The following is a 13412-nucleotide window of genomic DNA, read 5'->3' on the forward strand; positions in this document are numbered from 1 at the left end:
GTTGCTGTTTGAGAGTGTAATCCCCACAGGTCCCCCAAGAGCCTAGGTAGTCAAACTTTTTGATGTTTGCTCTTCCGATAAGGAAAAAACATTATTTTAGTGTCCTTTTAATTTTCATTTTTCTAGTTGAGCAGCTTTCAGTGTTTAGCTCGGGTTGCAGTGAGAATTGTATATGAATGTATTGTAAAACAGCTAACATTCTTTGAATTGTGAGGTCAGTAGACCTCATTTTAGTCATGTTTTGTCATCTGTTGTCCATCACTATTTATGTGATCACTTATAAGAAGTAAACAAGCAGTATCGTTGCCTAGGCGACAATTCCTCAGGATTGCTCTCTTCTCAACCTTACTATTCCAGATTAGCCATTCATAGCACTTACTGGTTTCTGTTCTTTACAACACTTATATTTACAAATACATGTTTATACATTATTTAGTTGTATTTTTAAGTAAGATCATGTTACTTTTTTTTCAAATACAAGCAAAAGTTGATTTAGAAGGTTCCAGGAGCAGAAGAGTGAGCTGGGCTGCAGGGGTTCAGGAAACAAGTTGCAGAGAAAAGATGGTCTCTCTGAGCGAAGGAGAAAGACAGCAGAGACAGGCCTGGAGGGACCGTGCAGGGGCTGCTAGAGAGAGAGCTGCACTGGGTCCTTTGTACTGAGGGCTCCTTACAGATGTTTACAATTGCTTTTTCGCTCATCTGTGCTGGTTCACTTTTTCGTGGCGGGGGGAATAACAGCTTTATTAAGATACGTTTCATATACCATACAATTCATGTTTGGCCAATTCACTTTTGACATGGCCTCAACTTGTATTTTACCCCCAGTAGTGTTCACTCTGGCACTAAGTTTCACAGTGAAGGGGAAATTTCACTATGAAAACTCAGTTCTACTACTATGAGCAGGAAGAGCAAGGGTAACCATCTTGTTAGCGTGTGTGCATGCACACACACACACTATTAAATTTAATAGGATGTGTTTGCAAGAGGTCAGAGGTAATTATTGAGGATACAGAACAGAAAATCTTATTATCCGCTAATAAAGTATAATCTGTTCAATTGTTTTCTTAGAGTCTAGGTTTAGTATTTGGCAGTGTGTAAAGCATGTTTTCATGTAATTACAGATTTGTGTTTGTAAGAAGCCATATGATATACAGTTAAATAATAAAGGTCACATTTTTAATTAAGCTCATTAGTTAATGAGAATGTCTTATAATTTGGGCACTTAAATCTTAAAGGACCTTAGGATATTTTTTGTAAAGGAATGTGTACATCGAAGTTCCAGTGTACTTGGCTATGTATATCTATAGTGTTTCAAGCATCAAGTAAAAAAAATGTTCCATAGTGGGAAGTGCTATTAACATTGTAGGTTTATCAGACTGGCTTTGTAGTGCTAGACAAATATTTGTGCTGATATATTATAGATATCTTGCTGATATATTATAGACGTCTTGCCATACAATCACTAGGCTGATAGAGTAATTGGCTGCACATTATTTCACAATATGAATATACAAAGACTTACATTATAATTTGCTTGCATACATTTCTGCTTTATTATTATTATCTTTTAAAGATTTTATTTATTTCTCTTTAGAGGGCAAGGGAAGGAAAGTGGGACAGAAACATCATTGTGTGGTGCCTCTCACATGCTCTCCACTGGGGACCTGGCCCACAACACAGGCATGTGCCCTGACTGGGAATCAAACCACGATCCCTTGGTTCACAGGCCTATGCTCAATCCACTGAGCTACACCAGCTAGGGCAGTTCTGCTTTTTTATTATTGTTTCTTGGACAGATGAAAAAGTTCTTTTTACTTGCTTATCTTCTAGTAAAATCAAATAGGTTTTGCTCCTTTTAATTTCCACTTAAGTGAGTTGTGTATTCCCACTCTACTCACTATGATATCGAGTCATTTTCCTTTTTTTATTAATATCTTGGAGCTCTTTTACATCGAGAACAGAAACCATTAAACTGACATTGAAGGAGGCACGTGGTAGCCTGACGGGTGGTGCTGCTGTTCACTGTGTTGGTTGTGCTGGTAGTTGCACGACTGTGCGTTTGTTAACAACTACAGAGCTGTGCTCAGAAAAAGGATGGTTTTATATGAATTTTAATATTTATTTTTAATATTTTATTTATTGATGTGAGAGACGTGCACACACTGATTTGTTGTTTCACTTATTTATGCCTTCACTGGTTGATTCTTGCATGTGTCCTGACCAGGCACCTCACCCACAACCAGGCCAGGTCAGAAAAGGATCATTGTATTGTATACAAATTATAATGTAATAAACCTGACTAAAACATTTTATACATATAAAAAAGTCACAGTAAATTTTTAAACATGTGAATATTTTCACGGTCTATCATTTGACTTCTGAATTTTTATTGCAATATAGCACCTACCTGTTTTGACAGGTATACATATCAACAAATACATTTTGCAGCATGGTTCTGCACACTGACACACACACACAGAAGACTCACATGGTAATGATCTTTCCTAAGTATAGTGTACTCATTTTTATCCTATTAAAAAAATTGTCACAAAGCACTCCATTGACTACAACATCTAGTGCCATGTTCCAATGTTCATAGTATAGAAGTTCTCTTTCTATTTGTTCCTGACGTCAATGGAAATGCCCCTACTCTCTCAATTCTTGTGGTTTAATTTTGGATGAGCTGTTTCAAGATTTTAAAAAATAAATATAAGAGGGGAGAGTAGAGAGTTACTGCTTAATGGGTACAAGATTTCTCTGAGGATGATGAAAATGTTCTGCAGTTAGAAGAGTTGGGTTTTGCACCACATTGTCAATATACTAAAAGCCACCGAAACATACAATTTTAAATGGTGAGATGGAATTTTATCTTATGGGAACTTGATCTTAAAAAAATTTTTAAAGGGATTACATGGCTACCAATTCACCAGAATGATCAAAATGAAAAGGCAAAAAACACTGGTGGTTAATAATAATGTCGTGCAATTGGAGCTCTCATAATCACTGGTGGGAGTGTGTATTGGTAACCATTTAGAAAATTTGGCACTACCCACTATGGCTGAAGATGTACAGATATATTTACACACTCAATGATCCAACATTTTCACTCTGCTCCATATATGTATGTGTACACCAAAAGATAACAGTAATAATAAAAGTATAGGCATTATCTGACTGGTGTGGCTCAGCGGGTTGGGCATCATCCCATAAAGTGAGAGGTTACAGGTTCGATTCCTAGTCAGAGCACAGGCCTGATTTGCTGGCTCTGTCCTTGGTTGGGGGAGTGCGAAAGGCAACTGGTAGATGTTTTCCTCTCATGTTGGTGTTTCTCTCCCTTTTTCCATCTCTCTAAAAATAAATAAACTCTTTTAAAAAATAGTATAGTCATATACTTGTAGTAACCCAAAACTAGAAATTACTTAAATGTCCATCTACATTAGAATAGATAAATACATTGTAGTATGTTAAGCAAACTACTATACAGCAATAAGCATTAAGGAATTACAAATATAGTTAACAACATGGGTGACTCTCACAAATATAATTTTGAATGAAAGGATGTCAGTTGTATAAAATTCAAGAATAAGCAAAAGAAGCCAATGTAGATGTCAAAGTGTAAACAGAAAAGCCAGTGTTCTTGCTGCCTGTCACCTACCAGACCCCATAAGCAGAGACAGTGATTGAATCTTTATGGGCACTTTACTCAGATCTCAGGCAATCTGAGAAGACAGTGGGTTTATACCCTTACAGACCATTCTACATTCCATTTTAAAGTGGCCCTTTTTATAAGGAGAACAAAGTGTAGGCAAAAGGTTTGGAATTCAGGGAAAAGTTAGTTGGATTTTGAAACTGCAGCAAAGTCTCTCAGGGTGCACAGATGCTCCTGGTGATAGTCTTTATCTTGTCCTGGGTGCCCAGGTGTCTCACCCTGGGGGACGATGGCTCAGATACCATCGTGATGGCTTGCAGTCCTCCTGAGGCATGAAGGTGAAACTGCTTATGGTCTCCCAAAGTCAGGGTGGGTCCTACCTTCAGTTGCTGAAACAACAGCTTATTACGTGTATCAATGACTAAGCTTGTTAGCTATTACTTTAAAGTAAAAATTTCCAACTTTCATCCCTATCCAAAGCAGTGGGCACCCTTTCACAGTGGAGTGATGACTAGATGGAAGTTTCTTGGTTAGAATCTAGGCACATAGGTGTTCATTTTGTGGTAACCAAACAAGGTATATACTTATGACTTACACATTTTCTTTCTGTGTGTTCTACTTTAGTATACTTTGCATCACAATACAAATATTGCCCATTGAATCATACAAATTTAAAATTATTTAAAAATTTATTTAGAAAAACATACCAAAAACACCTAGTTATTAACTAACAGTCATGTGATTATGATAGTTTACACTTTTTTCTTTCTCTCTACACACCTCTTATTGGTATTTTATGATTTCTCTGAACACGTGAAAGTGATAGTATTTTCTCTAGGGCTTTATATGTACTTTTTTTTAAATTGTAAGATCCCTATGACTCTTATTCAGATATTTAAATGGGTAATATGAATATTTGCTTTTTTTGTCTTACAGGGAGAGTTTAACAACAAACCAGTAAATGGCCCCAAGTCAGATTCCATGGAATACAGTAGACATGGTCAGGGGGAAAAAAGAAAATTGGAATTGAACGTACATCCCCCTGAAAATGTAACTGGGAATGAAGAAGGTATGACAGGCATTGAAGTGGAGAAGTGGGCGCAGAACAAGAAAACACGTTTAACTGATCAAGTCAAAAGAGAGGTTAAGGCCATTGTGACAGAAGCTGAAAAACCGGAAACCTCTGAAGATGACAGGAACACAGTCCTACTTACTGAACTCCTTGAACCTCAAGAATTGTTTCCACAAGCTGTAAGAAATGGCATTAAAAATGTATACTATTTACCAACTGAAACCAGTGTGTCTTTTCAAAAATTCAACATTGAAGAATTTGGCAAGGCATTTGAAAACAATTCCTATAAACTCCTGAAAGATACTGCAAACCATAACAATGCCATGAGCTCCATTGCCACTACTGCAAGCTGTGATCATCTGAAGGGGAAGGGTAATGCTTCCGTCTTCCAGAAGCCTGGCTGTACCTCCAAGACTTGTCCAGGTTCTGCAAACTTCTATGTGTATAGTCATACCAGTACACCCAATGAAAGTGATCGACCAAAATCTCTAGAAAATTTACCAAGTGAAGAACCAAGACTTGAATCTCCAGTTCAACCAAGTCTTCAATTCCTAATAAAAGACAGGAGATTAACGCTAGAACAAGTGGTTGCTATAGAAGCCTTGACTCAGCTTTCAGAAGCCCCTTCAGAAAATTCCTCGCCATCGAAGTCAGAGAAGGATGAAGAAACAGGGCAGAAGACCACGAGTTTGCTTAATAGCTGTAAAGCTATCCTCTGTTCGGTGAGAGACGACCTCCAAGAACCAAATTTACAAGGGGAGCCTCAAACCCTTAATCAGTGTCCATCTTTGGAAGAGCAAAGTTCATTTAACACAGTGGTATTCAATGGCCAAAATATCATTTCCATGTCTAATAGCAGCTCAGCTACTAACCAAGCATCCACAAAGTCACAGGAATACTCAACAGTGGAAAATCCAATATTTCTTATTATACCAAATTCAAATTCAGCTATAACTGACACCAATAAAAGTGTAGCTCCAAGTAGAATTGATCTCCAGTTGCCATCAACAAGTAGTAAACCAGGACTCTGCAACCAGTCACTGGGTGGAAGTGAAGAGCTGGACTCAAAGGACGATCTGTTATGTCAAGATACAGTTCATAGCAAAATAGAGGAAGATGTCGCAACACAGTTAACACAACTTGCATCAATAATTAAATGCAATTACATAAAACCAAATGAAAATAATGTGGAAAGTACAACAACAAACCTTGTTGAATGTAATGTACAGCACACACACAGTCAGGAGAAGGGAACAATGCAACAGAGAGCACCTTCCAATGTACAAAATAATCAGAGCCCACCCCTAACAAAGCAGAAGAACACAACCCAGAAAAAGACAAAACCTGCCCCACCAAGAGATCGGCGGAAAAAGAAGCCTGAAGCCGCAAGTTGTCAAGAAAATGACCAGAAAAAGCAGGAACAGTTGTCAAACGAGTATAGTAAGTTACATGACATTTGGGTGGCATCTAAATTTCAAAGATTTGGTCAATTTTGTACTCGTGATTTTCCTGTTCTGTTGGGAACAATTCCTTCTACAACCAAAGTATGCAAACCACTGACTCAAACAAGCTCAGCATCAGAAGAGAAAAAATTATTTCCTCCACTAGCTCAGATAAAATTTCATCGAAACAATCCTGAATCACAACAGGAAACAACGATGGTGGTTGATTCATTGGATTCTCTCCCCGTATCCCTATTACAAACAGAATCCAATGGACAGTCGTTTACAGAAAAAGTTTATACTTCTCAGGTACAGCCAACAGTGAATGTCAATCAGAATGCTCATCTTTTACTCCAGCCCTCCTCTCCAACTAATCAGTGTGCTAATGTGATGGCTGACAATGACCAAACACAGTTGCAGCAAGATGTTAATGACCAACTCAATCCTCAGAGACTGCTAGTATGGCCTGGCCCATCTCATATGACCTTACTGGACCCAGTGCAAATTCTCAGGAATGTAAATGTAGCATATTCAGGTGGAATTGCAGTGGTTTCTACCAAAAGTGATGAAGACGTCAGTTTATCTAGTGCTGGAGCATCAGAATGTCCCCCAGTAGTCAATGCACAGAATAATGGTCATAATTATGCCATGAACCTTTTTACTAATTCTACAAAAAACCTGGTATCCAAAACAAAAGATACTGAATTGCCGACCTGCAACTGTATTGGTAAGTTCCTGTGTATGGTGTGTGTGTTATTCTTCATTACCTGCATGAATTGCTTTAAGTCATGACCAAGTCAAATTTGGTTTATATTTTACATATGGCATTTTTGCCCTACTCCTATTCTAGCTAAGATGGACTACATAATTCTATACTCATTTTTCCATGGGACCTTTATTGATTCTGCTCAGATAAACTGTAAAGTCAACTCACAATTAGGAAACTTTCTCAAGTGGAAAGTTTGCTGATTTCTCTCAAGGCTAAATGTCTCTCCAGTTGTTTATTGTCGTATTAAAAGAGTAAATTCCCTTAATACTTTATTACAGTTCATTCTTCTTATATTCAAAAGAATTTTAACCTCTAAGTTTTTTGCTTAAAAATTTTTTCTGTTGTGATATATAACATGCACACAGAGAATGTAAAATATATGTACAACTTAACACCGTAGAAAGTATCTGTGTCACCGATAACCCCAGCCAACTGGTTTATCTCTTTTTCAGTACCTAGTGCTTTTATGATCTGCAATATAAAGGGGATGCCTACATATAAACAAATTTGTAATTCTGGCCAGTTGAAAAATTTGCAAACCCTTCGCAGTTTTAAAATATATTTAAATGTTTAAACAAATAATTGATTTCTTATTTCAAGCAACAATAGTAAATAGTTTTGTGGAAATAGCTGAGTTGTGGACCAATTTCTAATTAATGTGTTTGTATATATTGTGCCTTAGGAATCACTAAAAGAGAATATACAGAAACTAACAAATAGTTAGTTTGATCAGTGTTTTAAAAGCCCTTAGAAAGTTTGATCAGTGTTTTAAAAGCCCTGAGAAAATCTTGCTAGAGTAAAGATTTTCAGACAGGTCTTATGAGAATTTGCTCGATATGTGAAACAGATGCAAGCTTAATTTTAAGCCTGTAGTATTAGTCAGTGCCTTATGGTCAAGTTTCATGTAAGTGCTTAAATATGAGAAGAAATTTATTTACTTAAATGTAGCTGAAAAGTAAGGAGATTAAAGAGATTGTGTCGTTAAAGTTTGTTTGGCTGTTTGCAGCCCATTATTTCTGCTTTTATACAACTTATGATAGGACAATTTGTAAAATATCCTGTTTTGAACCCATCTAGGTTTAATTATATGTTTTTTTCTTAAAATGTGCCCCAAATCACATACTAAGGCTTTTTATTAGAAAAAGGTAGTTTATTCCAAACTGCGTAGTTAAAGGATTGTTTGGTGAGATAAAGTATATTATTCTGGTTACTTTTTAACCACTGTAGAAAAAATTGAGAAGTATAGCAATGACTTACAGTTCTTGATGATCCAAAGTACATTGATTTGGGGAAATGAATCCTTCCATTTCTAATTATAATTCAACACATAGTTTTGACAGCCTTCCATGTGCCAGGCACCAAGGATAGGCTCCTCTGAGAAGGATCTCACAGTCTGGAAAGGGTGGCAGTACTGTCTGGGTACGGCTGAACCTGGAGACTGAGAAGTTCCAGGATCAAGGACAGAAGGGTATAGTGATGACACCCATTCCAGATCATTTATTGCAAGTCTGACACTGTGCCATGCCCTGGATTTGTGTTTTCAACAACCTTACAAAAAAAGAAAAAAAGCTTATTATCCCCGTCTTACAAATGAGGAAAACTGACACAGAGAAGTTTTCACCAGTAGATAACTAAGCTGTAATTCAGAGACAGGCAGTCCCAACTCCAGAGCATGTGTTGGTAACTTTCACCATCTGTTGTTTCAAAAATATGAAGTAAAAAAGTAAAAATGATTTTCTGAATATCATGATAAATGGGAAAAAGATCTCTAATTTAAAATGCCATTAGCCCTGGCTGGTGTGGGTCAGTGGGTTGAGCTCTGGCCTGTGAACCAAAGGATCAGCGGTTTGAAGGCCCCCTACTGGGGACCTGGCCTGCAACCCTTTGGTTCACAGGCCAGCCAGTGCTCCATCTACTGAGCCACACCTAGACAGAATACTTCTTTGTCGTAGGGAGATTGTCTTATGCATTGCAGGCAGTTTAGTGGTACTCCTGGCCTTTACACACACACACACATACACACACACACACACACACACACACACACACACACACCCCTACCCAGTTGTCATAACCAAAAATACTGTCAAATGTTCCCTCAGAAAAAATCACCCGGTTAAGAACTATGGTTCCAGATCACCAGCAATAAGTTAAAATCTATTCATTGTATGTTGCTTAAGAAGGTACAGATCTTAATCCCAAGTTATATTTGATGGCCAATTAAAATGGTTCAATAATGACTTTTGGTGTAGCTGGATACCCCATGGCCAGAAATGCATTCTGCAGTGATCCTAGTTAGACATGATTTTAAGAGACCAAGTTAAGAGTACTGTTTTCTAAGATATGCGTAATTCGCATTCGTAAAAATTTAAATGGTACAGAAGTATGATGCAAACATCTAATAGGTCTCCTTCTCTAAAGACATAACTTCTGGTACAGTTTTTCTATATGAATTAACCTTATACTGATTGTTAAGAAGATTTTATTTATTTTTGGAGATAGAGGAAGGGAAGGAAAAAGAGAGGAAGAGAAGCATGTACAAAAGAAATATCAATTGGTTGCCTCTCACACACCCTTAACTGGGAACCTGGCCCACAACCCAGGCATGTGCTGTGACTGGGAAACAAACCTGCAACCTTCCAGTTCATAGGCCAGTGCTCAATCCATTGAGCCACACCAGCCAGGGCAATATTATACTGATTTTAATTTTGTTTGAAATTTTACAAAACATAAGTCCTTTAGAACACTATTTTAGGGATTTTGCTTTTTTATCTTAAGAATTCTTAAATTTGTTAATACACCTGAAACTAATACAAAATAATATTGAATGTCAACTGTAATTGAAAAAAATTAAAAATAAAAATTTATACATTTCTTAGATTTTTCAATGTTTTTAAATATCATTGCTTTAATACCTTCAGTGTTTTCTACTATATAAACATCTCCTGATTTATTTAACTTTGACTTACTGACAGATGTTAAGGGTGTTTCTCTCTCTCTCTGTTTTGGTATTTCAAATATTTGTAATGAGGAACATTCTTGTGTACATTCAATTTATAACTATATAATGTGTAAGCAAAGAGTAGAATAAATTCTTAGCAGTGCAATTTTGGGGCTCAATAGGAGTCTGAGGCCATGCTTTAAAAATATATCACTCGGATAAATTTTAACTTTGCACTGCAATTATTAATAAGTTTTTTAAAGCAGGAGATAAGAGAATAAATATGACCCACATCTTAAAATATTCTTGCCCCTCTGTTTTTCTGGGGAAGAAAAAATTAGGAGCAGAAGGGAACAGTAACAAGCTAAATTCCAGGTTCTATTGCCCTAAACTTTAATTATGAAAGCTTGCCAAAACCTTGTCAAAATTCATTGTTCTGAATTGGGGGGGGGGGGGAAGTAAAAACACCTCTTCCTTGCCCCTACACAGCTCTGTAAAACCTTGGGTCTCATAATCTTTTTCCTTCCACAGATCGAGTTACACAAAAAGAAAAAGGCCCATATTATACACACCTTGGGGCAGGACCAACTGTGGCTGCTGTCAGGGAAATCATGGAGAATAGGTGAGAAAATGTACTTCCCTGTTAAAACCATTCGTTACTATGGACCTGGCTCAAGGCAGAGAAGTTCTCTCTTCGCACCAGCACGAGGGGAACGGAGAACCTGGAGGAGTATGAGGGGAACGGAGAACCTGGAGGAGTATGAGTTGGATGTTTCTTACGGCCCAGGGAAAGAATAGTTTCCTGGGGTCCCTGTTGAACCAGCTACCATATGAGCCATTGGGCACTCAACAAGACACTGACAATGCAAGACTGTCTGTACTAAATTAAGATATATATATATATATATATATATATATATATATATATATATATATATATATATATAATTGTGTAATAATGGTAGAATAGTTCAAATGACCTCTATCTATACTATATACATCCTTTTTGTCCATCTTGCAGTGAGGCTATTTTAAGGAGAAGTAAACAAACAACTGGTTAACAAAATATCTGCCACAGAAAACTAAATGTTTAACAAAAATAAATGATGAGGAATGTTTGATTTTTATACTTCTGTAAATGTTATCTTGTGTATATTAAGATGTTAAAAGTGTGTAGTGCAATTATTTCCATTTCACTGTGTTTTGTACTCAGGTATGGGGAAAAAGGAAAAGCAATAAGGATAGAAAAAATAGTGTATACCGGAAAAGAAGGGAAAAGCTCTCATGGGTGCCCAGTCGCTAAGTGGGTAAGTATTTTGTATTGGATTCAGCTTCTTTAAGAAGTTCTCAATTGAAAAACTGTTCATGGCCAAATGAACATTCTTAGTAGGATATTCACATCCATAAGGATATTAACCAGTGTATTTGGAATTCTTAGCCATAGAATCATTTAATATCCCTGTGCTCTAATTTGATGATGATGATAGCAATAAATAATAAATAATAAAAATTACTACTACCTTATATTACACATCAGACACTATATAAAGAACATGACACATTGCCTCATAAATACTCACAGAGGGACTCTGTTAGGAATTAGAAAAGGAGTAGGTGAAAGCCATTATTTTTATATCCCTTCAAAGAGAAACATTAAATGCAAACTGAAGATAGGGTTTGAGCCCAGGTATTCCTAAAGTAAGATAATGGCCACAATTTTACCTACTCCATTAGACTGTGGTTTGGTTACTTTTCAACCTTTGAAGGTAGTAGTGGTGACAATCAGTGTACTCAGGTATGAGCAAAAAGGAAGCACAATAAGGACAGAAATAGTAGTGTGTACCAGAAAAGAAGGGCAAAGCTCTCATGGGTGCCCAGTCACTAACTGGGTATTTTGTATTTACATACTTTTCAAAATGGATTGTTCCATTTTGAAAATAGAACAAGAGTTGGGCACTGACCACCAGATACTGTGTTGCTTCAATCTATTTGAAGAGCATAGTCTTAGTAAAATACAGATAAGCTCAGAGAAGTTGAATACACCTTGTTTAGACACTTATCTTACATTTGATAAAATGTAAAGATCTTAAGTGTACAGGAGTTCTATTGCATAACAGCTATCCAGGTAATGATATAAATCATTCTAGCATCCCAGAAGGCTTCTGTATATTCTCTCCGGGTCAACAACTCCTCATGAAGACAACTACTATTTTGACCTGTATCACTATAAAGAGCTCTTAAAGAAGTTAACTCCATAGAACAAGAATCATATAGTATGCCCTCTTGTGTGTATCTCTTTCCCCTCAACATTTATAAAATGTGGATTTAATGGTTTGAGGTCGAACAGCCATTTGGAACCTCTAATTGACTTGATAGTGGAAGGTTTGTCCAAGGATGGTGGGGGAAAGACAGATAACTGCGTCCCTGATGATACCATTGAAGCTACTCTACCACCCCAGGCCGTCTTAAATCTGGATTTCTTTACCATGAGAGAGATTTTTTAAAATTGTAAGTTCTACCAGTCATTAGACAGGAAGGCACTGGCCCAAAGTCACACCAGCCATCACTAACACGTTTTGAGACTAGGCTTGGTGAATAAAATTTTGTAAACTGCCCCCCTAGAAGTCTAAAAACTTCCCCTAAAATCTCTGAGAATGATTGGGGTAGGGGTAGAGGTTGGTGGGTGTAAACTAATATTTCCTCACTTTGTAGATTGGCCTGTTCATGCTATGCACTGATTTTCACATTATTTTCAACTCAGCTATGAAAGTTAAGCACCCTCTCAATTTCCTCAACACACTCACTCATACAAGTCAACCTCCATGAGTAAGAGTTTTGGTGAATCTATTAGCTACAGTGATCTTCATTTTATTTTATTCACTATTTTTGAAAAGGTAACAAAGATGATTGAAAATATTTAAAGTAAGAAATAATATATGGACTCCCCATTAGTGTTCCATTGATTTGATAGGAACTCCTTTAGGAAATTGACCATTAGTGATAAAAGTTGTAAATGGATTTCCTCGGTTTGTCATTATTTTTTAACTTTCATGTTATTTAAATTAAATTGAAAAGATTAAGAGTTCTTTCATCTTTTCTTCTTTGGCTATAGTATATTGTATCTTTTGTGTGTGGCTCGTTAATAGCAACTTATATTTTTCCAGTTGACTACCCAGTTATCTTGTCTGTTTTTTCCTACTGATTTGTATTTGTTTATATTAGAAGATTTTTTATCTGTTACATCAGTGTTGAGTCTCTCCTGTATCTACATCAAACTGCTCTAAGTATTTAGGTTTTATAATATGTTTTCATATGCAACGGAAATAATTCCTCATTTTAAAATTTCAGAAATTTATCGACTACTATTGCCTTATTTATTTTTCCATATGATTTTGTAATCACCTTGTCTCATTGCAAGAATAAAGTCCTACTGGTATTTTTATTTGAATCATATTACACAAAAAAATTTGGTGATTTTTTTTGTTTTTTAAAAAATATTTTTATTTATTAATTTTTAGAGAGTAAGGAAGAGAAGGAGA

At 36.4% G+C, this 13412-nt stretch overlaps 1 protein-coding gene across 6 annotated transcripts in view; it reads left to right on the forward strand.

Annotated features, from left to right (window-relative positions):
* TET1 (tet methylcytosine dioxygenase 1) overlaps window positions 1-13412 on the forward strand; it is an 85795-nt gene that overhangs the window by 48920 nt on the left and 23463 nt on the right. For 4 of the 6 annotated variants that reach the window (XM_053664044.1, XM_037130666.2, XM_053664045.1 and 1 more), the window contains 3 exons: window positions 4586-6890; window positions 10405-10495; window positions 11087-11180. The exons of the other annotated variants lie outside the window; for them this stretch is intronic. In XM_053664044.1, the coding sequence (XP_053520019.1) occupies window positions 4586-6890; window positions 10405-10495; window positions 11087-11180 (2490 nt within the window). The remainder of the gene's footprint in view (window positions 1-4585; window positions 6891-10404; window positions 10496-11086; window positions 11181-13412) is intronic. 6 annotated transcript variants of the gene reach the window in all.

This window comes from Artibeus jamaicensis, unplaced genomic scaffold, assembly GCF_021234435.1.
Source record: "Artibeus jamaicensis isolate MK-2021 breed Jamaican fruit bat unplaced genomic scaffold, CSHL_Jam_final contig_332, whole genome shotgun sequence".
Taxonomy (NCBI): domain Eukaryota; kingdom Metazoa; phylum Chordata; class Mammalia; order Chiroptera; family Phyllostomidae; genus Artibeus; species Artibeus jamaicensis.